This window comes from Macaca nemestrina, chromosome 7, assembly GCF_043159975.1.
Source record: "Macaca nemestrina isolate mMacNem1 chromosome 7, mMacNem.hap1, whole genome shotgun sequence".
NCBI lineage: Eukaryota > Metazoa > Chordata > Mammalia > Primates > Cercopithecidae > Macaca > Macaca nemestrina.
The window spans coordinates 90,272,379-90,298,986 of record NC_092131.1 but is presented as its reverse complement, the minus strand read 5'-3'; the positions used below and the strand labels follow the sequence as shown (position 1 = coordinate 90,298,986).

Here is a 26,608-nt window from a genome sequence, read left to right as displayed (position 1 = left end):
CCCAAGTCCCAGGCCCCTGCCTCAACTCCACGACACTGAGGGAGGTGAGCAGACTGGGTGGGAGAGGCAGCTTTGCAGCTGACCAGAGGCTGTGGGGACACAAGGGATGCTCAGCAGACCTGGGCATCTCTCCACAAGGCTCAGGTACCAGATCTGAAATAACATGAAACACAGCAGGGGGTCCATCAATATCATCATCATTATTCATTACATTTGCTTCAGACCCCAACATCACCCACAAATGATTATGGGTTTAAAAATGAAATGAGGTTGAACTTAGGGGGTGACCACCTGACTTCTGTTTTATCTTAGTCTTTTATTCATGCTTCTTTTTACTAAGTGTTCATCCGCAAACAAGCCTGCAACGTGACATGTCCGGGACTCAGCTCATTTGATGCACCAATAAGACAAGCAGCAGACAACAGCAGCACCACGGAGCTGAAAACAAAATGAATAAATACTTTTTCACAATGAAATGAGCAGAGGGACTGTTGACTTGGGGAGCTCCCGCAAGCCAGAGACAAGTGGGGGGAACTTGCTGACTTCCAAGAAGAAAAGCCAGCAAAAAGGAACCAGTCTCCAGGAAGAATACGAAAATGAAGAGCTGGTATGTGATAGCCCTTTAAAGTTTATAAAACACTTCCTGAGAGCCTTATCTTGCTTGAGCCTCCCCAAACACTGTAAAGTGGGAAGGAGATTATGGAAAAGAAAACTGAAGTTCAGAGAGATCAATATCCAACCCAAGGGTGCATAGCTGCAACTCAGGTCAGGGATGTGATCAGAAGGGGCTGGGCCTCTGCCACCTCCGATGCTCAGGCAACTCACCACCAAACCGAACACCCAGCAACACACTGTGAGCAAAAATAAATCCTCCTTTCCAGCCCCTATGGCCCCTGCCTCTGAGGCCACAGCTAGGAGGTACGATTCCTAGGAAAGGCAAAAGGAAGAGGGATACTCCCACCATTTTTGACCTTCAAAGCACTTGGTGTCTTCACTATGTCCTATGCAGCCCCAATGACTTGGGACCGCCCTGGGTCATAGGTGCTCACCTGCCTGAAAGAATAGGACAGAGGAATGTCAGAAAAGCCCCTCCTCCCTGCCGTGCACCACTCACTCTCACACAGTCTGGCTTTAGTTTCTCCCCCGATGGTGATGTCTGGGACAAGTATCTGCACGTCTCTGTTTACTCACCTGTAAAATGGGGAGAAGCACATTTGCCTCCACCCCTCCCGCCGATGGGAGCAGAGGTAGAGCCTGCTTGTCTGGACAAGCCCAGAGCTAAGCCCATCCTCCTGATCTGCTCTCTGTGACAAAATCTATGGCTAAGTGCTCCACTCTGATCTCAGGCTCCCAGGATCACGTGGGTATCAAACGGAGGAGCTGCAGGTGAGCCAGTCGGCATCATTGCAACTGGCTCCTGAGATCACGCCTCGGGTCACAAGGACGTCTGAGTGTGAGGTGAGGTGGTTTTCATTCCTGACTTCATAGCCAACAAAGTGGTGGCTGTCTGTCTTTGACCAAACAGGCTCGACTATCTTCCCTAAAGGAGCAGAGTTCTAAGCTCAATGCCATTTGCCTCCCCCATTAATCCAAAATTATTTAATTAACACAATTTCCTCTATACATTTTATTTCAGATTTCTTAAAAAAATCCTGGCAGCGACATAATTTCAACCATCCAGGATCCCAGATAAAGTCTCAGAATGGGAGTTCAATTTGTAAAGCATCCCTAGTTGCAGCTTCCTGGGGCCTGGTGCACCCACTGGCCTTGGGCTCCTGGCCTCTATCTATGCAGGAAGGGTTTGTCCATACACCCTGACGGTCCTCTTGGGTTCAGGCACCCAAATGCTAGGGCTCAGCACCCAGCCAGAGGCCCTGGCATGGCACATCTACCCAGATGCTTTCAGGAGACCTAAGTGGGAGCCGTGGGGCCAGTCAAGATGGCAGGGAGGCCAGGATTTGGCAGAAGCAGCTGAGGAAAGAGCTGGCATTGCTCAGACTCACCAGTGTTAGCCAGCCGATATTGGTCAAGGCTGCCCCGTTCGAGGGTCCATTATCCCCTTTTCCCGGCCTCAGCTGTGCACTCCAGGCCATAGCAGCACAAGAACTTTCCACCACCACAGGGTAAGGGACAGATGCGGGGTTTCCAAAAGCTTCAAAACTTACCCCTCTATCCAGAAGGACACCAGGGGACAGAGATGGACACGGAGGCCTCAAAACAGGAGGAGCCTCAGGAAAATAAGAAGACCCCTCTCCATTCTTGATTACTTGGGGTTACTCATACAAAGAGATGGACTGAAGGGCCTGAGCCTATCTGAGGATTAAAGCACAGCTTTTGCCAGGAATTCGTGCCTCCCGTCTTTGTTCCAGCAACCTGAGGAATGGCATGCATCAGAAGCCGCTTCCGTGTCTCAGATGGGGGCTGTGTCAAGTCCTGGGGGTCGATGGAGCATTTCCCAAATGGCAAAAGGAAAGGAGCTAGACTTACCTCCCACTCCTGGGAAGTTATGCCCGACAAGAGTTTCAACTCTTAAAACGATTAGCAGCAAAGATCTCATGTGCTTTCTTTTTAATTATCATTTTTTAATCGAGGTATAATTTATGCATTTAAAAAACCAAATTAATTGCACTCCAGGGCTCTGGGATGGAGGGCGGTGTGCGCCTGTGAAGGTCAGAGTCCCAGCGGCGCCAGGGCTCCACAGCGTAGAGCTGGAATGGTCCAGCGTTTTGCTTTCGCCTTCTGCCCCACTGCGTGTGAAGCCCCAGGGCCGCAGGGAAATTCCAGGCCAGCTGGGCCAGGGTGCGCCAGCCGGCGGTCCCCGCTAGGGCAGGGTGGGGCGCAGCGGGTGTCTGTCCTGCGAGCGGGGATCGGGCCGCTGGACCCAAGACCAGGGCACGTGCGCAGCGACGCGGGGCAGCCCCGCCAGGAGCCCCGACTCCCGCGCGGCGCAGGGCCCAGCGGAGAGCGGGCATTCCGGAGAGCTGCAAGCCGGCCGAAGTTGGGCGAGCGCTCTGTGCGGCGACTGGGAGGGGGCTGCAGGTGCCGCGGGAAGAGCTCGCCCGGCTTCGGGGAGGCAGCTGGGCGCTGTGGCGCCTGCGGCTTAGCTCCCTGACGGGTCGGGTGTCCCAGCCCTGCGACTTCCGGGGCCCGGCAGCGCTTCGGGGAGCTAGTCCAAAGCCAACCTCCAGGGCGAGAAAGCGCACGGCGCGGTAGCCGGGACGGTCCGCAGCACGCGGGCAGAGCTGCCGGCACTCGGGCTCCTGCAGGGGCGGCGGACGGGGTGGGGTGAAGCGGGCGGGCCCCCCTCCCCTTCCCTCTCCTCCCTCCAGCAGCCCGCCCGCCCTTCCTCCAGTCCTGCAGCCAATTAGACGGCCCCCTCGGGAGGGAGGCGTGGGGCGCTGCATAAAGCGGCGGGGAGCTGTCACCCCGGGAGCAGGCTGCGCAGTGCCCAGGCCGAGCCGGTGCGCCGCAGACTAGGGCGCCTCGGGTCAGGGAGCGCGGAGGAGCCATGGCCACCACTAACGGGGCCGTGGAAAACGGGCAGCCGGACAGGAAGCCGCCTGCCCTGCCGCGCCCTATCCGCAACCTGGAGGTCAAGTTCACCAAGGTGAGGTGGGCGCCCCTCCCACCCGACGGCCGCCAGCCTCTGCGCTGGGCAGCCAGCTTCGGGGCGACGTGGGCGAGGGACCAGTAGGCCGAGGGTCCGCCGGGCGCTCCCGAGACCCGAGCCTCCCTGCCGGGGCTCGGCCCTCTCGAAACCGCACCCTTTGCGGGGCATCTTGGGCGGGATCGCCGGCGGCGGGGCTCGGCGCTGTGAGCCTCGAAGGCGGGAAACCGAGGCCGTCTAGCGCCCGCGCGGTGCCAGGCTGCACGCATCCCTGCGAGGCCCCGACGTGTGCCTTCACTGCTTTGATCACGAGTGGAGGTGCGCGCCGCTTTGACTAGGAGCGCGGTGGTCTCCCTCCCCAAAAACCCCTGGGATGATTTCCCGGGTGGACGCGTCTGGCTTTGAGAGGGTCAGAGGTGCCCGAGAACGCCAAGAGAGAGTCCGGGAGCCAGATCGCGGAGCTGCAGTTAGATGACTGGGGAAACAGGTCCTCTGAGCAAAGCGCATCGGGCACCTTCCGTGCTTAGTTTATACCCAGCTCACCAGCAGAATAGAGGGAGTAGGAAGGTGCTCACTTACTGATGAAACCTCCCCGGAGCCCAGAGGTCCCGGTGTTTACAGGCAAGGAGCGCGATTCGGAAGGTCGCAGATCTGGGCCTTTGGGAAGCGGTGGGTAGCAAGGCCGAGCGGCCAGGCTCCGTCGCGCCGCAGAAGCGCACGGTTCTCTGCCTCCTTGCGCTGTGGCTGCCTGGGGCAGAAAGGAATAAAAGAAGATGGTAAGGCCTCCGAGGCCTCTGAGCTGGGGCTGAGGAGGGCCAAGAGACCCGGGTGCGGAAGCGCGACCCAATGGAGGACACCCCCAGGCTGTCTGGGGTGCGCTTCTGTCCGTGGGCCGGTGCTGGGGCACTTTAGAGGCACAGGCCAGGCCGAGAGCCATTGCCTTCACTTTCCCCACCTTTGGCTTCTCTTGATTTTTGCTTTTATCCATAGCCCCCAACTCCAGCTGACACCGCACTTAGAGAATTTCCTCATCCGTTTTACTTTAAGAAGTAGCAATTATCTTTCTCAAAGAGTTTTAATCAAGCGGAGAAAGTTACAGGGCACTACGTGTGGCCTTTGGATTTAGGTCTCTTGGCACTTAATTCCCAATGTCGGCTGAGCCTCTGATCACATGACATTTAAATTAAGTGTTTTCAGAAGGCTCTGTAATCAACAAAGACAAGTCGCTGTAAACTAAACGCTGAAAATTATTCTTAATGTAGTTTTCTTTGTAATATCAGCTTCAGAGTGAAAATTCCAACACGAATTCTGGGAAGAGTGAAAATGATACCTTAATTTTGTAAGACCCTAGCCCTAGGTGCTTGGCTGCTGCTGCTGCGGGTGGTGAAGTGGGGAGGTTGTTTGTTTTCTTTTGGTTGTACAGGATTTCAAAATACTATACATAGAAACAAGAAAGTAAATGTATTATGGTCCTTTTACTTTTTATGTTTTTGAGTCCTATCAGCAATCTGACCACATACAAAAAGTTTACCTCTTTCTCTATGATTTTTAGGACACTTTTAAAGTGTAAATGTAGCCCTTATGGCGATCTTAGACAATTCACAGAGCAGTAATTGCCTGTCGTCTTGGTGGGTGCGCAACCTTTGCCAGTTAAAGGGAACCAGTGAAGGAGTGAGGTTGAGGGAAGGTGGTCGATGGGCCTGGAGTGCTGGGATCTTGAGGGGTCTCCCAGGCGATGAAGGCCCCAACTGCCTCACACTGGTTGCTCCCTCCCCACCCGTTGGGGGACAGTGCTGCTGCCTGCTCTGTCCTGGCTCCTGGCCCATCTCTGCAGAGACATCCCCATAGCAGTTGTGGACCCAGGCAGCTTACGTGGCTGAGGGTGGCCAGCCAGTGCCCTGGCACAGGCCTCAGGGAGCCTGGACAGGAGAGGCCGCCGAGAGTGAGGCCACCAACAGTGCCTGCCGAGGGAAGGAGCGGGATAAACTGAAGTTCAGGACTGAGGCCCAGGGTGGGTGAGTGGCCCGGCAGGTGGGTGGCCTGGCAGGAGAGCAGACGGTGGAGCATGGTAGCCAGCAGCAGTGGTCTGCTATTTTCCAAACCTGACTCACGGTGCTTCTCGATAATGGGGCACACACCAGCGTTGGCCCATCTGAGCCCCAGCCCCAGCAGTGCCATTTCCAGGGTGGTCTAACTTTCAGAAGGATGACTTTGTCAAAGCCCCTTCATTCGTCCTCACATGTTAACATTGCGTTCTCTAGGGTCATGCTGTATGATTCTGGAGAGCTGAGAGCCCCTCCAGGGTCCCCACACAGATCTCAGAGGATGGAAGTCCCTTCTAATTTAGGGGACCTCTTTCCTTCCTTATAAAATTTCTTCCAGTAGCAGAGATTCTCTTCAAAGTTTTCTGATTTTAAAACACCAGTTTTTATTATCTCTCTTATGAAAAATAAAATTCCCCCAAATCTCCTTTTCTGCAAGCATATTCTTTTTGAGTTTAGCTGAGTGGCCTGTTGTCAGATGGAAGTTACTGGAAATTGGCATCAATAGGATTCACTTGCATGACTGCCATCTCACCTCAACCTGAGACACCTTACAGCTCAGTCCTGATTCCATGTCATTCTGTTCCTTTTGTAAAATGTGAACCATGTCTACAGCTCAATGTAGCTTAATGCTATACCTCTATAAGGTTTGTCGTATGCTAATCCACAAATCAAAGACAATGACTCCTTCTAGACCCTTTACTCTGATTTGGAGTTCAGAACAATACAGCCAGCATAATCAGTAGGCCGTATTTATATACCCTTTCCTTATATTTGTGCTTTTGTTTTGTTTTTGTGGAGAGAAAAATCAACAGTAGAAACCACTTACAAGATTACTTACTACTGTAGTGTGGTATAAAGAAAAAGATTTTACAAAATTAAAAACATAGCGATGGGAAAATACGGTTAGAGTCAAATAGTCTGATTTTGTTTTAAGGTTGCTGGTTACAGATCAATGTCATGAACAAACAGTAATTTTTTTTGGAGGAGCGTGCTTGGAAATGAAGTACAGCAGACATCCGATCATTGTAATCTGTTTTCAGTCCCCTTATTTATATTCTCTTCTGCCACCTTCTCATTTTCCCTCCCCCTTGGAATTGATACCAGGAAGGACCTAGAATCAGCAATTTTCACTGACAGTCTCTATTATCTAACCCACGAAATTTCATCTTTCTACAAATGGGCCCCTCTTCCTGGCTGCACTTTCCTCCCCGCACTAACTTAACTCTTCTTCCCCAGTTATTAATTTCTCGCTGTTACCAAGTGATGACTTGCTGCATGGCAAAAGTGAACTCTCGGATTTAGTTTCAGCTGGAAGAATAAACCTGTAATTGTAGCCTGACCTTTTCCTGGTGCACTTCCCTGGGGGCCTGGCCTCACGTTGGAGATGCTAAGCTTCCAGAAGCCAGACAGGCACATCCCACTGGTGACAGATGCTCTCAGTCCTGGATTCCAAACTGGGGGGCAGCTGGTCTCTGCTCACCTGCCCAGCCAGAGTCTGCCTCTTGTGCTTGGTCCCCAGAGGACTCAGACCAGGCTTCCTCACGCATGAGCTTCAGAGGTTTTTGTGGGTTTTTTTTTTTTTTTGACATTCTATCAACTTTTAAGTTCTGGGGTACATGCGCAGGTTTGTTACATAAGTAAACATGTGCCATGGTGGTTTGCTGCACAGATCAACCCATCACCCGGGTATTAAGCTCGAGCTGTGGAGTTTATACAGGAAGCTCAATACAGAGAACGTAACCAAGACGCATTCTTAGGAGATGGCTGCCCTCTCTCATCTGTCGTCACTGGGGAGTCAGATATTCCAAATGAATCAATTTCACAATAATTGAAATTAGCCCTTGAGGGACGCAATTCTTCCTTTAAACGATTCACAGAGAAGTAAAGTAAAGCTATGTATATACCATATGCAGATAGAGGTAAAAACGGAACCTGATGAACTAACTCTGTACTCAGAAATTATTGATGGCATTTTACTTGATAGACATGCATGTTCGCCATTTCTGCCACAGAGGTTTTTCTGATGCTGTGATAGGCTGTGATGAGGAAGCCATTCCAAGTTGGTGTAGCAGGAGTTTGTGTGTCTTCTGGCTGGGCAGCCGGGGACCTCCGTGCTGTCAGAATGTGTTTTGTGTATTGTCTGTAATGTCTGTTCCTAGTTCTTCTCCAAAAGCCCTCTCTTTTAATGTGACATTATTAAGATGATTAGAACTTAGTGTAAACTAACAGTAAATAGTACATATGTTTCAGTGCATGAAGTTCGTATGTTCTTCTTAGTCTGCTCATGATATCTTGTTTAAAAAATTTTCATTCTCATCTGCATTCTGGATCACTGAGGTTCCCAGAAGAGTGATTTCTGTGGGTTATATAAACAGTTATTTGTGACATCTCTTAATGTAACCTGGAAAGTTTCTAACCCAGACATTTAACTTTGTATTTCAACACTGGTTTATTGTCAAGCTTCGGAGGTTTTTGTGGGTTTTTTTTGTTTGTTTGTTTGTTTTGACGTTTTATCAACTTTTATTTTAAGTTCTAGGGTACATGTGCAGGATGTGCGGGTCTGTTACATAGGTAAACATGTGCCATGGTGGTTTGCTATGAAATTACACATTTTAAGGGGGATGCTGGGGAGGGACATGCTGATGTGCATTGGTGAAAACTGAAGGGTAATGGTGAGATCCTCCTCAAATTGAGCTCCTTGGTAATCAGTCTTGCTGGGTGTTGCCGCTGAAAGGAGAAAGCGAGTGCTCAGTGTGTCCTTACCCTTCAGGGGCAGGCGGAATGCTTGGGACTTTTATATATATAAACCTATTGATTCTTCTTCCAAAGTCTATGAGGGTATAAGATTCCATTCACAGCCTCTGTTTAACCATTTAACTTAGCCATTCCTCTGTGAATCCATGTTATTGCTGAAAAAATAATAATAATTTAGAAAAAATCTCTAACTGACTTTAGTTTTATTTGACCAAAACTTGAATTTCGAGTCTGTCCTGGTTGATCTGTTGGTCATGTGGTCCTGGGACTCTGTCCCCCTCCGGGTCTCATCTATAAAATGTTGAAGGGGAGAGGGAAGCAGCAGGGAGGAAGGTGGACAAGATGGATAAGACGTTACTTAAGGTCCTTAGCATGTTGAAATTATATGATTTTGATCTAAACCTAATTCGTTACACTTCCTTTCCTGGTTAGATATTTATCAACAATGAATGGCATGAATCCAAGAGTGGAAAAAAGTTTGCCACATATAACCCTTCAACTCTGGAGAAAATATGTGAAGTGGAAGAAGGAGATAAGGTAAATACTTTAAAAAAAAAAACAAAAACAAAACAGTTGCTCTAAGTAATTCAATTATAGATGACCAAAGGATAAGGAAGCAGTTTGGCTTAGCTATAAGATAGAACTGGCCCATCCTAGGGGCAGGGCCTGGGCTAGCTGCATGAATTGGCATGTGGTTCTCAGACATGTGGCACAGAATGGGATCAATTACTGATGATCCTCTGCAGAGAATCATTCTCCTTTGATAGATGTTTCTCCATCTATGAGGATGACCTCACCTATCCTCATCATGTGGCTAAAGGAAGGGTTTCTTGTTTTTTGTTTTTTGTTGTTTTTTCAATTATTTGGACCTGGAGGCATTAAAGAATCTTTCCATAAAGCATTTCCGGCTGGTGTGTTTCAACAAATACAGTATTCTGGCAGGAGACATTTTAGAAAAAAAATAGACTTGAAGGAAAAAAATAGTTGCTACCTGGGTGATGCTGGGATAGTTAACAATGTAACCACCAGATTTCTTTTCTCCTAGAAATTTACATGAGCATGGAAAGCGGTAACCTTTATCACTCTATTTCGAAGTGCAAGGTCTATATCGTAATACGGAAGTTAAGGAACTTCTGAATGTGTCCTTTACACATGGCAAGGCCATTAAATCTATTTTGAATGTTAGCGCAGAGGTAAAGCTCTTCCACTGAGGGCAGGGAGATGTAAATGTTTCCTCAACGGCTGGAGCACTGGACTGATGTTCTTAGTCAGCAAACTGATGAGGTTGGAAGTGGATGGAGTGAAGGGCGTGTGCAGAGTAGGCTTGGATTTTATCCTGCCCATGAGTTTTGTGACAGATGTGCAAATGCACAGCGGCCGCACCTATACAGACCCCCCTCTGTGTGGCACCTCATGACAGTTAGGCTCTGCTAACAAAGAAAGTGGCACAGAGGAGCTCATAGAAAAATGTGAGGGCATCGGGGGGAAGCCATGACATGGAATGGGGTTTCCACTAGGAGACTCCCAAGCACCTTGTACATGTGCTGGGAGGAGAACGAGACCCTTGCCCTGGGCCTTGATTTCTCCCTTGGTCTGAGTGACTGTTCTGAGCCAGAGGCTACCCCACACTCTGCAGCTGGAGAGGTCCCGGCCTCCACCCCACAGCCTGGGACAAGGAATCCAGTGTCCCACATCTCCCCTGCCAAGCTTCTGCTCACCCCCAAGCCAGCTCTGGACACATGGAGTCTCGGTAGAGTCACTCCTGCCTGGTGTCTGGCATCCACTCCTTGCTGTACCTTCTAGAAAGAGAGGCACGGAGGAGCCTTTGAGATGAATGTGGCCCGTTTTCCTGAGAAGGAGAAAGAATGACACTACTCTAAATGGCCCTCACTTCTTTCCTTTTAGAAAGAAGGTTCTGTTGTGATTATGCTATCCTTGCACAAACGATCCAGTTCTGCTCCTATGGGGTGAGTGAGGCTGAAGGGAGAAAAAAGGCCTCCATGTTCCTCCCTGTCTGCAAACTGTTCCATGATGGTCAGTTCTGCAATCCAGAAAGGAACGAATTTCCCCATTCTCACTCTTGGACCACCAGTTCCCAGCTGGAATAAAATGCCGGACAGCCATTTCCCACCTGGTCTGTGAACAGCAGGCTTGTGTGTGTTCACGGTGAGCCAGCCAGTGGAAAGTCTTTCCGTCCTTGGGTCCCCCAGAAAAATACTCAGGGTCGGTGACTTTATGAAATATTTTTAAATGCTTTTTATAATCAGAAACAAACGTTTTTGTTTTTTTGACCACTGTAGAAATATTAAGATGATATTTGACCACTGTAGAAATATTAAGATGTAAAGAAGAAAAAAATCACTTGAATGCTCCCAGCCACTCAAGTGATTGAAAAACTTGCTGCTGCTTGCAGCCTGTCTGCCAGCGGCACAATTCTGCTGTTCTCTGTAACTGACAGCCGCGATCCCAAACTGCAGTCACATCAAAAGATGACACCCTCTCTCTGTTGTTTTGGCCACTCAGCCCGATGTGGACAAGGCTGTGGAGGCTGCACAGGCTGCCTTCCAGAGGGGCTCGCCATGGCGCCGGCTGGATGCCCTGAGTCGTGGGCGGCTGCTGCACCAGCTGGCTGACCTGGTGGAGAGGGACCGCGCCACCTTGGCCGTGAGTACACGCACATGGGGGCCGGTGGGGGATGAGCCAGCCTCAGTGAGGGTCCTGTCCCCCGTGTGGTATGGGAAAAAATATCAGGGTCCTGGTATTGTGTGGTCGTAGGTCTGTTCCGTCCTTTGAGATACAGCTCTCTGGCAATACATGCAGGTGTCGATGCCTCTGGACTGAATCCCTTTCATTTTGAAGTCAGACTTTTGTCCTCTGCAGCTCAGCTTCTTGACCAAGTGGTTGTCTGTAGGAAGTTCAGCTATATCAGTGGTCTCAGACTTGGGGCACTCACAGATTGGTGACTATGAGCTGGGCCATATCCTGGTACCACCTGTATGTTTATGTACTTAACTTTTTTCTTTTTTGTATTAACTCCCTTTTATTTATTTTATTTTATTTATTTTTTTGAGACAGTCTCCCTGTCACCCAGGCTGTAGTGCAGTGATACAATCTCGGCTCACTGCAGCCTCTACCTCCCAGGTTAAAATGATTCTCCTGCCTCAGCCTCCTGAGTAGCTGGGACCACAGGTGCCTGCCACCATGCCCGGCTAATTTTTATATTTGTAATAGAGACAGGGTTTTGTCATGTTGGCCAGGTCTTGAACTCCTGGTCTCGAACTCCTGGCCTCAGGTGATCCGCCAGCCTTGGCCTCCCAAAGTGCTGGGATTACAGATGTAAGCCACTGTGCCCACCCTTAACTCTCTTTTAAACTTAAGTTTAACCTCATCCTAAGAAACAATATTCATGAAATCACAGATTTGATGTGCTAATTTTATTTTTCTAATACTTACTAAAATAAATGCCACCACTTAACATAGAAAAAACGGTTCTCATGTGACCTAAAATTATTCCTCAACCACCCCTGAACTGACTAGTAGCAAGCATATGTGGAGTGGTGGTGAGGGCAGGATAGCCTGGTTATAGGAAACCTCAGAGTAGGAAAGACGTAAGTTCAAATCCTCACTCTGCCACTTACTAGCTGTGTGACTTTGGACAACTTGTGAAACCTCTCTGAGATTTATTTCTTTGTGTAAAATGTCACCAATAATGATAACTCAGTGGTGTAAGAATGGTCTATTTAAGATTCTAGGCAGAAAAAAAAATTCTAGGCAGAGTCCCCAGGCATGCAGTAAGCACTAAATAGATGATAACTATTATTAATAATAGCAGTTATCATAATAAGGCCATGTGAAGACCCATTTTCTAACCTCAGCTATATGCACTGCTCGCCAGTAATTTCTAGTTACCTTAGGTGGGGAGATTGATGCAGCATACCCCATGAGGTTGGGCTTCGAAGGCATTCATCAGTTGTAAATCCATTCTTTAGCAGGATCCTCAGACTTTCCTCTGGTCTTGAGGGGGTGATCAGAGGCCACGTTGGACTGTGAGGTCCTTTGCATCCTGTCCTTGCACATCTCAGCCTCTTGTTTTTAAAAGTTGTTCCAAACCTTGAGGCCCGGTTGTAGGGGAGGAAATCTCCTTTTTGGCCTTTGATTTGGAAAAATGGTTTTTCTGATGTCGGGAACAAGCAGTAGGGTAGCCACTGTTTAAAGGAGGGTGTCAGCCAGGACACGGAAATTGCTGTTGCCCCTGAATGTGTTTCTTAGGGTGGAAGAACTCTTAGGCCTTACTCTTGGGTGCATTTCCCTAAGGGTGCATCAACACAGAAACTCAAGCTCTCCTTCCTTCCTTCCTTCCCAGTCAGCCCGGCCAGTCCACATGTTCCCCGGGTGAGGGTAGCAACCTCCCAGGGTAAGCGCTTCTCTCTGAGGAGCCTCTGGTTTCTTCCTGCAACGTAAGCCAGCCTCAACACTCAAGCTGCCAAACTGGCTTTTTCAAAAACATTTCTGTTTTAACCCGGCATGAGCTCATCAGTCAGCAATGTCCGTGTGGACTAATAGCAGGCTAGAGAGGATGTGCCCTGGGCACCCCCACGAACCCTGTCCTTAAGTGTCAGTATCATCTTAGAAGCAGAGGCTGCAAAGCCACCTTCATCTTCAGCCTGCCCCATTGTCCTGGCACGACTGTGTTTTGACAGCAGACAGAGCTTTGGAGGACCTCAGAATGCAAACCCAGCAAATCACTTCTGCCATTGGGACCTCGCTGCCCACAAGAAATAAGATCCAGCTCTTTGCCACAACATGAAAGGGACAAGAGAATTACTGGCAAACACGGTTTTTAAAACTCCGACCACATCACAAGAGAGCGCCCCTTGCTCTCCACCTCGATATGGTTTCCATGCATGTTCATGGAGCGTGTTCTCTTGCCGGCTCAGTGGTTTGACAGAGCTGGGTGTTTATTTCTGTGCTCAGTGTCTGGAAACAGATGTGGGGGATCCAGCAGCCCCTGGATGGCTTTCCTTTGCTGGGGCACCCAGGCCCCAGCTCTCCTCTTTGGGTGCTCATTTTGGGAGCTCCCAAACGGAAGCCCTCCCTATCCACTCTCCTTTTCACCCCAAGTGCCATTTCTGGGTCCTCTAGTTGTAAGCCCTGCTGTGCTGTTTTCCTGGCACTTTCCTGTCATTCTTTAGTATCTGAGGGTTATGATGTGTTAATTTCTCAGGGGACACATTTTTCTCTTAAAATGCTAAAGGAAATAAACTTAGGAGTGGCTATGGTTTACTCATGATTGAGCCACAATAACAAGTTGTTTAAAGGATGACTGTTTCAATATGTAGTTAGCACTTATACTCACTCACCTGCAGAATTTTTTTTCTAATAATTTCCCATCTAAACCTAGTCATGACCTGGGTTTTGCTCAGAGAAATTCCATAAAACCAACCTGGTAAATTCATGTTGTCATTCCAGTAAGCAAACTTGCTGAAGTTAATAATAAAAACAAATAGCAATGCTTGTTGAATGCTCGCCATGGATCCGGCTTGTTGTAGCAATGCTTGTTGAATGCTCACCGTCACCCGCTTTGTTGAGCTGTAGGATTTTTTATCTCACTTCAGAGATGAGAAACTGAGGCCCAGAGAGGTTAAATAACCTGTCCTAGGTCACCCAGCCAGGACTGGAGGCAGAATGTTGGCTCCATGTCTTGCACTTACCCTCAGTGCTGGATGTTGAAGTCCTCTCTTTTTCCATCCCAGAAAAGAGCGAAGAATAAACTCCTGGTTCCACTGACAGATATGCAGTTACTGTCTGGCATAGGTCAGTGTTAGAGGCCTTTTGGCACTGTTTGCAATTGCTAGGTTTCCCCTGGAAAACGAAAGTTCACGCTTGAGTGAAATCTATAGGAACCAACAGTAGAGTATACTTGATGTCACACTGGCCTGACTTAGTCCCTGAGCGGCAGCTGCTGGGGGCAGAACACACACCCCTAACCTAGACCAGTCCTGTGGTCTTCAGCAACCCAGTGCCCTGTCTGGGTCCCCAGGTAAGGATCACCAAGCCCTTCTCTGGTGCCTAACGGGAAGATGATGATAATCAGTGTAATCACCAGTGTTCTCATGTGAACACCAATCTAGCACTCACCATGGGCGGGCACTGTGGTTGGTGCTCTGTGTCCACTGACTCCTTTCACTCTAACACTGGCCCTGTGAGGTAGGAACCGTTATTATTCTTATTTACAGATGAGGAAATTGAGGCAGGGAGAGATTCCAGGACTTACCCAAAGCCCATTTACTTAACTAGGGTTCAGCAGATGTGGTTGCCTCCTAATTAGAGGGGGCTTGGTTCATTCCTGAAACAAAGGGGAGCTGGGGTAGCCCAAGCATCTGGAGTGGCTGTCCTGCAGTCTTTCCAGGCACACGTGTCCAGGAGCAGCCTCTAAAGGCCGGTTGCTGTTGTGGCCGGAAGTAGATGCCCCGAATTCAGCTGCTGCCTCACTGGGTGGCCTTGGCCAAGTCACTGGACCGTTAGTGTCTGTGCCTGCACCTTGAAGTGGGAATACAGTCACGAAGCTCAAAGGGTGAGACGTCGGGGAGTACGCTGGGGTTAAAGCCCTGGGCCTGAGAAGGGGCCTGGGTGAGACATTGGGGAGTGTGCTGGGGTTAAGGCCCTGGGCCTGAGGAGGGGCCTGGGTGAGACATTGGGGAGTGTGCTGGGGTTAAGGCCCTGGGCCTGAGGAGGGGCCTCTTCTTCCTTTGTCAATCATCACCTCACTCCACTGACTCTTTCACAAGAATCCAGCCCTGGGCTATGTGTCAGGGCGGCCACTTCCTGCAGAGGCGGATGACTGGCGGTTTCAGCGCTGGGCTCAACTGGGGCCACTTGTCTGAGGGACAAAGGGGTTCTCTTCCACCCAGGCTGGAAATAGAAAAGAATCCCTGCCATTGAGTGGCTGCACACTCACCCTGGGTAATCACCTCCCTCACCAGCAGGACAGTCTGCTCCCTTCCGACTCTGCATCCGACTCTGCATCCGGCCGGACTCTGCAGTGCAGGAGGGAAGGATTGCATCTTTGTGCTGGGGGCGCGACCCTTCTCAGCTCGGTCACTTTCCACAGCCACACTGGCCAGCCTGGCTGAGAAGGAAGAGCCTACATCTTCCCTTTCTCTTTTGTTCGAGGAGGGCAGCTCCCACTACAGCCACCCCAAAGCCAGCTAACCTTCAGAGAGCTTCCTGGGAACACACAGGCACACACGACCGGCCACATGGCAGAGGCCACTGTGCTACAGATGGAAGATCAGATGCCAGTGTGCATTCCTTCCCAGCACGGCTTTAAATCTGCCTTGCCTCCATGCATCCTTCAAAGAGGGTGCATGTCTATGTTCTGGCCCACCACCCCACAGCCCGCTTTAGGTGTTTTGAAATAAAAGCAATCCTCACACTCAGGGACAGGCCTCACTTTACATTTGGTGTCATGCTTTCTGAAGAGGTACATCTGACTGTGAGGTCTACAGAGTGATGTCCTAGGACTGTGTTCTCTCCCCAACTTCCATCTTTAACAGCCTGACAGTACAAAAGAAAAGCAAATCATGTCCAAAACAGACATCATCTTGTTATTGCAGGCCTTGGAGACGATGGATACAGGGAAACCATTTCTTCATGCCTTTTTCATCGACCTGGAGGGCTGTATTAGAACCCTCAGATACTTTGCAGGGTGGGCGGACAAAATCCAGGGCAAGACCATCCCCACAGGTGAGCAAGGTGGATTATAGCTTATATTATAGCTTATATTATCGTCCCTTTGAGGCTATATCTTTTCATTAATCCAGAGCCCCTCCTGACTGTTTCCCCAAGTCACCTTTCCCAGCCCCACTCCCTCTCCAAATGGTACTGCCAATTCTTCTTCTAAGAACTTCACTTTTAAAGTTGAGGTCAAATCACTTCTGTGTATAATAGACAAGACTTGAATCTGGCACCCTTGTTGGTTTCTTTCTTGTCTTTTTATTACTTCAAGTTTCTAACCTGGATTAAGTGAGTGTATCCTTTCCCACCATGTAACCCTCCTCCAGATGACAACGTTGTGTGCTTCACCAGGCATGAGCCCATTGGTGTCTGTGGGGCCATCACTCCAGTAAGTATGGCAGCTTTTCTCAGTAGATTCTATGTAGATCCCGCCCCACTGCCCTGTGTCCTTTGGACTCAATTTCTGGTGTGTTTTTATCTGATTGCACTAGCATTGAACAAGCATTTTCTTTGTGGCATGGAACTCCATGCTTGAGGGCTGTTGAGATGGATTAGACCCCATTTCTGCTCTCCTAAGGCCAGCTTTAGGCATGCCACAGAAAGCACTGTGCATTCCAGCCAGAGTGGTCAGGAATGGCCAGAATTCCCAGGAAGGTGGTCTCTTAACTGAGCCTTAAAGATAAGAAAGATTTGTTCAACAACAAAAATCATTTTCCAAGGAGTAGGAATGGCCTAGGCAAAAGTGTAGAGGTGTCTGGGCTACTTGGAAGGGAACAGCAGGAAATCTGGTGGGGCTAGAGCTCAGGCAGGAGCAAAAGTGAGGAAGAGGGTGCACACACGTGGCAGGTGGTGTGGGCCAGCTTCCAGCAGCTTTGGCTGCCAAGGAGCCAGGACTTTATTCATTGGGCAGTGGGGATGCTTATAGGTGCCCCAAGAAATGCAACAGTGTTGCCTGTCTGTTTGGGACGCCTCTGGCCATTGCAACAACAGCCAGGCAGGAAGCTGGAGAGCCAGGTGGCAACATGAAGTGAGGGTTGGAAAAGTGTCCATGGCGGCAGGGAGGAGGAACACGTCTTCAGCAGACGTTTTAGAGGGGGAGGTAGAACACATACAATAGCATCCTCTTTGCAAAGGTTACCTATTAGTACCATCCAGAATGCAACTTAAGAAGTGTTGTGCAGGAATGCAGTTCTGATCATTGCACACTCCTATGTTACCCCATATACCCCAAATCCAGACCATGAAAAGCAAGTGTCCTCCACAAAGGCATCACTGGGCACATGGGACAGGGTGGGAGGGTGGATCTGGGCCCCCAAAGCCCCTGTGCTCTGTCGCAGTGGAACTTCCCCCTGCTGATGCTGGTGTGGAAGCTGGCACCCGCCCTCTGCTGTGGGAACACCATGGTCCTGAAGCCTGCAGAGCAGACTCCCCTCACCGCCCTTCATCTCGGCTCTCTGATCAAAGAGGTGAGATATCCAGAAAGAAAATATCACGTGTTCTTGGTAACATTCCCACTCCTAGGAACCAGGCCACCATCACGAGATGGGACAGTGGCAGACTGCTGGCAATTGAGTGGGAAGGGAATGACTCCCAATGTTTTGCTTGGCGACTGCACGTTCTTTCTCCTGCTTGTGGCCACTGAGCTGGAGAAACTCCATTCCTCCCAGTGGTCCTAATGAGAATGCTTAACTCTTATTATGGGCTCAAACCTATGGTTGAGGACCCAGTGGTTTGTCTAGAGAATTTGCATGGGGGTCAACCAAGAGGGAGCCAAATATTTGGGAGGTTCTCTGGGATTTGCATTCTCAGTTTATGAAATGGTCTGTTTTTCTCCTGAGGGGTGGCCTTGCCAGCTCCAGCTGGGCGGCTGCAGCTATCTGTTTGCCGGGTCCCTGCTAATCAGTGCCCTCTGCTCTGAATGCAATCTCTTCTCCCTCAGGCAGCCAGAACTTAGGGAAATAGAGGCCCAAAGGGACACCTCCTTCCAGACATACCTTTTGTCATTCCATCCCCAGGTTGTATGGAGCAAAGATTTAGAGAAAGCAACAGAAAGCAAAGAGGGACAGAAGGAAAGATCCTTTCCTTTCTCTTCTTAGTCGGACTGATATGACTGGGAGGCAGGTCCATGTTTGCTTAGAGGCAAGGTGGGAACAGCTGGTGATGAGTCAGTTTCTCGCTTTCCTTTGGTGATGTGGGGCATAATTAAGTCACACTGGTGAGACTTAGGAATTTGAAAATCCCAACTGTTAAGAAACAGTGCCTAAAAATCTAAAGACTCAAGCACCGTGCCTAAAATCTTGACCTTCTGAAATAATGTGTTCTAAGTAAGCCTCAGGACAGGTGGGGAAGAGTGTCCTCCACCTCGTTTGTTTTTCTTGCCTGATAAAGAGCCTTAGTATATGAAAAACACGAGGCATGAACATGAACGAGGTGGCAGTCCCTGCCTTCCAGAAGGGCTTGCTCCAGGTGAGACTTAGGTTGAACAAGCAAAGAACTTTAAGGGAGTGATACCTTGTCACCATTTGGAACAATACCGGATCTGATTAATAAATGAAAACTGGGCTGGGAGCAGTGGCTCATGCCTGTAATCCCAGCACTTTAGGAGGCTGAGGCAGGCGGATCATGAGGTCAGGAGATCGAGACCATCCTGGCTAACACGGTGAAACCCCGTCTTTACTAAAAATACAAAAAATTAGCCAGGCATGGTGGCGGGCGCCTGTAGTCCCAGCTACTCAGGAGGCTGAGGCAGGAGAATGGCATGAACCCGGGAGGCGGAGGTTGCAGTGAGCCAAGATCGCGACTGCACTCCAGCCTGGGCGACAGAGAGAGACTCCATCTCAAAAAAAAAAAAAAAAAAAAGAAAAGAAAAGAAAAAAAGAAAACTGAAGCTCTGGGCAGATGTTTTGCAGGTGCTTCTGATCCTGGGCAGTGGGTTGTGATCAAGCTGCCCCTCTCCCCTTAGCACATACACACACTCTCTCTCACACACACACACCCCCCACCAACATGGAAAGGTGCTATGCTACAGGTGGGCCATGGCCACCTTGCAGCATAATGACACATTTGCACTGCACATCACTTTGGGATGGGGTCCCCCCGGAAGGAGAAGTGGGCATCTCCCCTTGCCCAGCCTGCACACTGGGCTGGCAGTAGGGGGTAAAAAGCCCAGGTCAGCTCCTAGGGTGCCCAAGGGCAACTGCATCTGGATCCTGGGTAAATCCACCCCGGCCCGGGCTTCCCTGGGGGATGTGACACAGCCACGGCTCTCTCGGCCCAAATGTGGATCCATGGTGGGTGAAGTCCGTTCTTCTTCAAGTGCTATCTTGGTTTCTTCCCAGGCCGGGTTCCCTCCGGGAGTGGTGAACATCGTGCCAGGATTTGGGCCTACAGTGGGAGCAGCAATTTCTTCTCACCCTCAGGTCAACAAGATCGCCTTCACCGGGTCCACAGAGGTAACCCTCCTCACGGGGTGCTGGTGAAAGTGAAAGTGGCGCGTTACTTGACACCCGTGAACTTTTCCTTTGACAGGTTTTAATATGGTTTGTTTTTCTTCTAAATTTGACCATGTTTTAGTATATAACAACCAGTTTTAAAAGTCACTGGCCTGGTTTCCAAAGTAAATAAATATCCAATAGAACTCAGAAGCCTTAGAAGAAAAGATTGAGAGATAAGATAAAGTAAAAATGTAAAATATTCATCTGTCAAACAACACCATAATTAAGATTAAGAGATAAATAACAAGCTCAGAGAAAAATAGTTGTGATGCATGCAGTGCTCCAAGAATTTATATCCATCATATGTAAAGTGCTCCTACAAATCAATGAAAAAAAAAAAAACTGAATGGTAGAAAAATGGGTAGTTCAGAGAATAGAAATACTAAATGCCCAATAAGCTTAAACTAGTTTGCTGGTAATCAGGAAAATGCAAATTCAAACAAAATCGGACTCTCCTTTTGCCTGCCAGTTTGCTAAAAACTGAAATGATACTACTGAGAATATGGGGAAGCAGGCACTCCCCGACACTTTCCCTAAGATGACGGTGTTTTGGTAGCACTCATCCAACATTTATAAGTGAAAAACTTTTTGATTCAGAAGCTCCATTTAAAAAAAACAAGCTACTTAAAGAAATTTTCTCATAAGGCTTCAGGGACATATTTTCAAGGATGTTATGTTCATTCTATGAAATGTTTTACAGCCATTACAACAAGGAAAGCTGTCCATGATCTATTGTTGAAGCACACAACAGCAAACTGTAGAAAATTACCTACAATATGATCCCATTCATAAAAGTGTGTGCTTGTAGAAGTAGAAATTGTCTGGAAGGATTCCCAAGAAATCATTACTGATTGCCACCTATGGGGTGGGCTCAGGGGCAGAGCAGGAGGGAAGCTGAAGGCTTTCTCCCTTTAATTTACATACATCTCTGTGTGGAATTATTTCTAATGAGAAAGTACTTCTTCTGTACTTAAAAAAGAAAAAAACACCGACTGCAATCGGTGTCCCCATCCCCCTCCTCAGTTAGTCCAGCCCTAATGGATGCCGTTACTCTCCTTGGGGACAGACATTGTCCCTGTGGATGGATTCCAGACCTCATTCAGCCATCACCCATGAGCTTGCTGATGTTTAAAATGCACTTACACCTTAGCTTTGGAGAAAACAGTCTCAGACCCGAAAGAGCCCGGGCCGCCCCTTGCTAGCTTCTGGCTCTAGGCCTCCGTGTCTGTGCTGGTCTCTGAGGGTCTTCCCAGCTCTGAAGTTCACGGTGCTAGGCTTTACTTGTTGCCCTAGATAAGTCACCAAGTCATGATGGGCCAGCCCACCCCTCCAGGGTTGTGGTGGGCAATGGGAGAGACCCCGTGGGGGCGTTAAGCATGACTGGTGAGTGGCTCTTCTGCTCATAGTGCACCCCTTCACTCCCTGCCTGTCTGCAGCAGCCTCAGTCTTACAGTGTGTTTCCAGAGAACTGGCTCCTTCTCATCCTGAAGGCTGGCTGCCCCCGCTACTTCTCTAACACTTGGAGGTTCCCTCAGATCACACCAAAGAGCCACACAGAACCACCTCCCTATTGGGCTATTGGAATTTCAGCTGTTTCTAGTGAGGGGTAGAGTCACCCCGTGGTCCCTGAAGCCCTTCACAGACTGGCTGGACCAGTCTTCTGGGCTCAGAAGGACGGGCAGCAGGACAGGTGAGCAGGTGGTGGCCCTGTTTTCAGCCAGCTGTGTGGGCTCCTAGAGGCTCCAACTCCCACCTGTAAGTGGAGCAGCTCAGACCAAGGATCCCAGGATGTCGTGGTCTAACATGGGAAGAGATGCTGGCAGACGGGAGGAGATGCTGGCAGAGGCCAGGGGAGTGAAGTGACACCATCGGGGCCTGGAGCGCCTAGGCAGAGAGCGAGATGGTGGCAGTACCACCCAGGCTTGTCCAGAATGTTCGCTGATGTTTGCATCTGGGCCAAGTTCAGCCACATCCAAGGTACATTGTGGTCTGTATTCTGTCCTGGAGGTTGGAAAACTGGTTAAAGAAGCTGCCTCCCGGAGCAATCTGAAGCGGGTGACGCTGGAGCTTGGAGGGAAGAACCCTTGCATCGTGTGCGCTGATGCTGACTGTGAGTCTCTGCCTCCTGGGCTTTGCTGGGGCTTCGGGGCACCCATCCATCTATCCCCACTTCCTGGCCTGAATTCAAAACCAACTGAGAGTAAGATTCATGCACACACAGTGGGGATACTTCCACCCTGGGCATCCCGCCCACAGTCAGCCAGCCGCAGACAGGCAGGTGGACATCAAAATGCCAGCTTTACTTGTAGTAGAAAGCTGCCTTCTACTGCCAAAATGACATGGCTTGAGTGGCACCTGAGAGGCCGCCTGTTTCTGCGCCTCCACCTTAAGTTTACCCGCCTGTTCCTGCAGAGCTGGGGTCACGAGGAGCAGGTCTGACTTCTCCTCCAGAGCCCCTGGGAGTAGGGGGGAGGGCAAGTGCCGCCCACTCCCAGTCATTCATTCTTCTCACTTCCAAGTCACATTTCCTAGCATATGTTTTAAGATCCCTGAAGAGTGGAGATGCTTTTTCCTTGTGTCTCAGATGTGATAAATCAGAGGAGGGCAGTAGCAACTGATCCTTCAAATTACCCTCTTTGCCTGGTTCTAGGCCTGCACCCCTGCCCTGGGAAGGCAACCTGCCCAGCAGTTTGGGGGCAGCTTGTGTCTTGCCAGAGCCAAATGACACAACATTAAAATATATGCTATTGTTGGTTGCCATGTCCACAAGAGGGAAGAAAGGGCTGGTCGGGCATTCATTTGCCCTGCTGACAGCGTCAGCTATCAAAAGGTGTGACTTCCCAAGTGCCTTAAAACACCTTTACCTTAAAGAATAACCTCCCCCACCTGTCCACTGGTGCCAGAAATTCCTGTCATGGAGAACAAAGCCTTTCATTTCACACTCAGATAAGGTTGGAATTGCAAATATCTCTAAGAAAAATGACCCTGGCACAATTTCTTACTAAGGCGTAGATAACTGATATCAGTTCCTTTCTGGCAGCTGGCTTTCACAATGGGAGAAAGGACAGGAGGAGGAAACAGGCTCTCAGGAAGGAAAGGGGAGCTGGGTATGAAGACGGACTGCCCATTTCTTGCTTGGGTTAGTGTTCCAGCAGTTAGTGTGGAAGCACCCGTTAGTGCTATGAAAAGCAAGTGGTTTTTGGAGCCACATGGAGTGTTTCTGGCACTGTGACTCACATTTGGAGTCCCAAACAGCCAAGACTCCTGTTTTGCATTCCTGTGCCACCATATCTGGATACTCCGCCTACACTGAAATTCATCTTCTTCCTCTCGGGAGGAAAACTGCAGCTAAAGCACAGGAGTAATTGTGTTTGGGGCCTGATTTTACTTACAAGGGTCATAAAAACATGCCGTGTAGCCACCTCCTACTCCTCATCAGGGCAGTGCCAGTCCACAAATTACATCCTGACATAACCAGCATCCCAGGCAAGACATCAAGGGTAACAAGCCACCATTCCCCTGCCCCTTCGCCTCACCCCTACCTCCATCAGGAGCAGGAAATGAGTCTGTTATTTTGGAGGAGGGTCCGTTCCAAGTTGGGACCTGGCCCAGCCAGCTGCAGGGGTCGAGAGTGCAGAGAGGTACCCCCAAACCTTATGGTGCGGTCCTGCTGCCACTGAAACTTGCACAAATGACTCAGCTAGATAGGAGCAGCCTCCTTCTCAAAGCCAAGGGCAAAGTCCCTTGGAGCAGCCCTGATGGAATTGGAATGGATCACCTTCCAATGCCCAGAGCCACTGCCAGCCTCTATGCAAAAGAAAGCTGCATTTCTTAAGCAAGCAGTAGTGCAGGGGGTTGGTGGTGATGAAACCAGCCAAGGGTTGAACACTAGAAACCCCTCTGTAGATGTAAATGACATCCCAATACCATTCTTATCCACTAAGCGTGTCCCCCAAGATCTTATTCTCTAAACGCCCTCTAGCTGGGTTTGAATAACTGGTTTTTAGCTCAATGTCAGCTCTACAACTTAGAGTCAGACCTTTCAAGTCACGCACATAATGTTACCTTACTTAATAAGACCCTTCTTTTACTCAAGGTGGAAAATTTTGGCTTCTTTAGAAGTTTCGCCAGTGGGCCTACATCAATAATTACCAAAGTTTATTCTATAAAACATTAGTCCTCTAGAAAAAGGGGAGGGGAGGGTTACATAGGCAAGTGAAATGAGGAATGCTATGATTCTCTGGACTTATTAGCATATTAAAGGTACTGAGAAGTCCTGCAGTCAGGGAATTGATTTAACCCCAAACTTGGTGGACCCCAAAATCCTTTCTCCCTTCCTCTCTGGGAAAGTCTGCAAACAAAATTAATTTCTGAAATGCAGCCATCCTGGGGCCTGTTTTCTTGTGTAGGCAATTAGAATTGCAGCTGTCGCCAGTCCTGCTTTAACGACTTAATCGCTTCCTCTCACTCCGCCCGCCTCCCTCGCCCCGCCCCCTCCAGTGGACTTGGCAGTGGAGTGTGCCCATCAGGGAGTGTTCTTCAACCAAGGCCAGTGTTGCACAGCAGCCTCCAGGGTGTTCGTGGAGGAGCAGGTCTACTCTGAGTTTGTCAGGCGGAGCGTGGAGTATGCCAGGAAACGGCCCGTGGGAGACCCCTTCGACGTCAAAACAGAACAGGGGCCTCAGGTAATCCCCCTGGTGTGTCTAAACCCATGGTGCTTGTCTAGGGGCTGAAGCAGGCAGTCCCATGGCCACGGCCTACAGGATCCCTCTCCATGGAAGGAACACTGACATGCCCTACCCAGGAGGCTTTCTTTTCTTTAGAAACTGATCAGCAACACAATCCCATCAGGTCCCGGGTCAGGTCCTGGGGACTCATGGAAGGGGGCAGGACACACTGAGGCATGGGAGGAGGGCACTGTTCCCAGGGCAGAAGGCCATCTGCCTGCACCCTCCACTCTCCAGGATGGTCTCCCTACAGAAAAGGGGCTGTAGGCTGGCTGAAGGCAGCAGAGTGCAGGCAGGGTGTGGCCTGGTGTCTCAGTCGCAGCCCAACGCCCTCAAGCCCACGTGGGTTACAGGACAAGGTGAACCATCAGAAACCAAACAATACCAGATGGAGAGAGCCTGGGGCATGAGAATGTATCTCCAGGCAGTAGGAGCATGTATCTGGAGGCCGAGTTTGGGAAGCCAAGGACAGGATGAAAATGACCATAACCACGAGATTTAATATCCTCTTTAAAAGGGCACATCCTGTATCACTTTCTTACTAATTATGAAGTGAAGCAGATGGATAAATATTTAAAAGAGGGCAGCCTGACCATCCCATGCATTATTGAAATGGAGCTCAGCAGCCACTCACTTTGCTTTTAGCCAAAGTCCTGCCCCAGCCACGAAATTTCAAGTCACATGTCTGTGACTTCTCCACTTGTGTCTATCCCGGGAGGCTGCCACTTCCCCCACTGTGACAGCGTTGCATGTTTACAGGGGAGGCTGCTGTGGATCTGAGCTCAGATATGGCCCTGGGCTTTATGAAAGTCACAAAAATCCTTCCATGCCTCAGTTTCCTCATCTGGAGAATGGGGAGTAATCAATGAATATTATGAGAATTTCATGGCACCTAGGAAGTATTCAATTGTGGACAGGTTTTATTTTTAAAGAGGAGGAAGCTTTAAATGACAGGTTCTGCAGTCTAGGTGGCAGTGAGTGTCTGTGCATGACATCAGGCTGTCCTGTGGGGATGCCCTGGCTGGGGAAGAAGGGAGGGCCTCGTGGAGGAGGGGTGGGTTTCTGGTCATTAGTGCCCACCCTCCACTGGCCCCAGCCCACACACTCCGATGCCACGTGACCCTGGCAGAAAGCACTTCTTCCTGTGGCTAACATTCCTTCTCCTCAGTTATTGCCTGCCCAGCCTCTGCCCCAAACCCAGCAGTCAGTGACACAGGTTGTCTAATGGCCTCGGTTGGATTTCAGATCTGAACGCAAACATGACCACAAGTCATTATGGAATCCGCTGTGATTTTTAAAGCTAATCCAGAATCAGTGGGAAATGTGTGAACTGATCCCCATATGGAAGAAACTTTTTTACCCCATCGTTATTTGTAAGTCTCTTTCCGTGGCTCTTTTCGTGGCTTATGCCTGATGTCTCAGTCTTGACTTTTGAGGCCAGATACACCAATTTCTTCCAAGAGAACAGATGGAGGCAGAATGGGTGCTGATTTCATCAGTGCATTTATGCCACCGCTCAAAGTCCTTTTGAAAGCTCACTAAAGCCGTCTAACCTCAGCATATTATTTTAGCATGCTGTTAGCATTTTTTTTTTCTTCCAAAGTGCTTTTTCATCTACGGTAATAAGATTTTACTCTGAGAGGACTTACAGCTGTCTAAATAGTCCTGTCTGCCTCATGCCTGTAAAACAGCTAGCTGACCTAGATCCGGGTCCACGGCCGGGCTAGCGCTCACAGGAATGCTCCAAAATCATTCAGGTTTATTTGGCAACTGAGCAACGAGGCATATAAACATTATGCAGGCCACCTGGCCAGGCAGGATCCGGCAGTGTCCTCCCGGCAGAGAGCTGAGCACAGCCTTGAGCCAGTCCTGTGGGGGCCATATTTCCCTGTTTCTGGTGTTGTGCCCTGCCGCGTCATCTCACTTCCTGGCAGGTCTCTCTTCCTGTACTGTAAGGCACCAGCTGACATTTCATGGAGGATTATTAGATTTAAACAATGTGTTCCTACAGACTCTCCAGGGAGTGTTGAGTTTGTATGTGTAGGGTTTCCACAGGGACCCAGCACTGCCTGCAGGACAAACAGGGTCTTCCAGATGGCATATGCCCAGCAGCCAGGGAGGACCTGCAGTTGGGTGAAGCCCCTGTGGCCCTTTTGGCCCCTCAGGGAGAACAGCAGCTCAGCAACATCTGGAACTGTTAACCTGAGACTTGGTTCACCCAGAGAGAAGTTGAGAGAACCTTGA

The 26,608-nt window shown here is 49.5% G+C and overlaps 1 protein-coding gene across 2 annotated transcripts in view; it reads left to right on the top strand.

The window, feature by feature from the left end:
• The first annotated feature begins 3,431 nt into the window (after positions 1-3,431).
• The window catches only part of LOC105499248 (aldehyde dehydrogenase 1 family member A3), a 36,376-nt gene continuing 13,199 nt past the window's right edge, over positions 3,432-26,608 (top strand). Inside the window, exons 1-10 of one of the 2 annotated variants that reach the window (XM_011771760.3) lie at positions 3,439-3,607; positions 8,839-8,943; positions 10,930-11,070; positions 16,023-16,152; positions 16,470-16,531; positions 17,481-17,609; positions 19,482-19,595; positions 21,645-21,747; positions 22,678-22,776; positions 24,138-24,322. In XM_011771760.3, the coding sequence (XP_011770062.2) occupies positions 3,509-3,607; positions 8,839-8,943; positions 10,930-11,070; positions 16,023-16,152; positions 16,470-16,531; positions 17,481-17,609; positions 19,482-19,595; positions 21,645-21,747; positions 22,678-22,776; positions 24,138-24,322 (1,167 nt within the window). In that variant the 5' untranslated portion in view covers positions 3,439-3,508. Of the gene's footprint in view, positions 3,608-8,838; positions 8,944-10,929; positions 11,071-16,022; positions 16,153-16,469; positions 16,532-17,480; positions 17,610-19,481; positions 19,596-21,644; positions 21,748-22,677; positions 22,777-24,137; positions 24,323-26,608 lie in introns of both variants that reach the window. The other variant, XM_011771761.2, reaches the window with a different exon arrangement.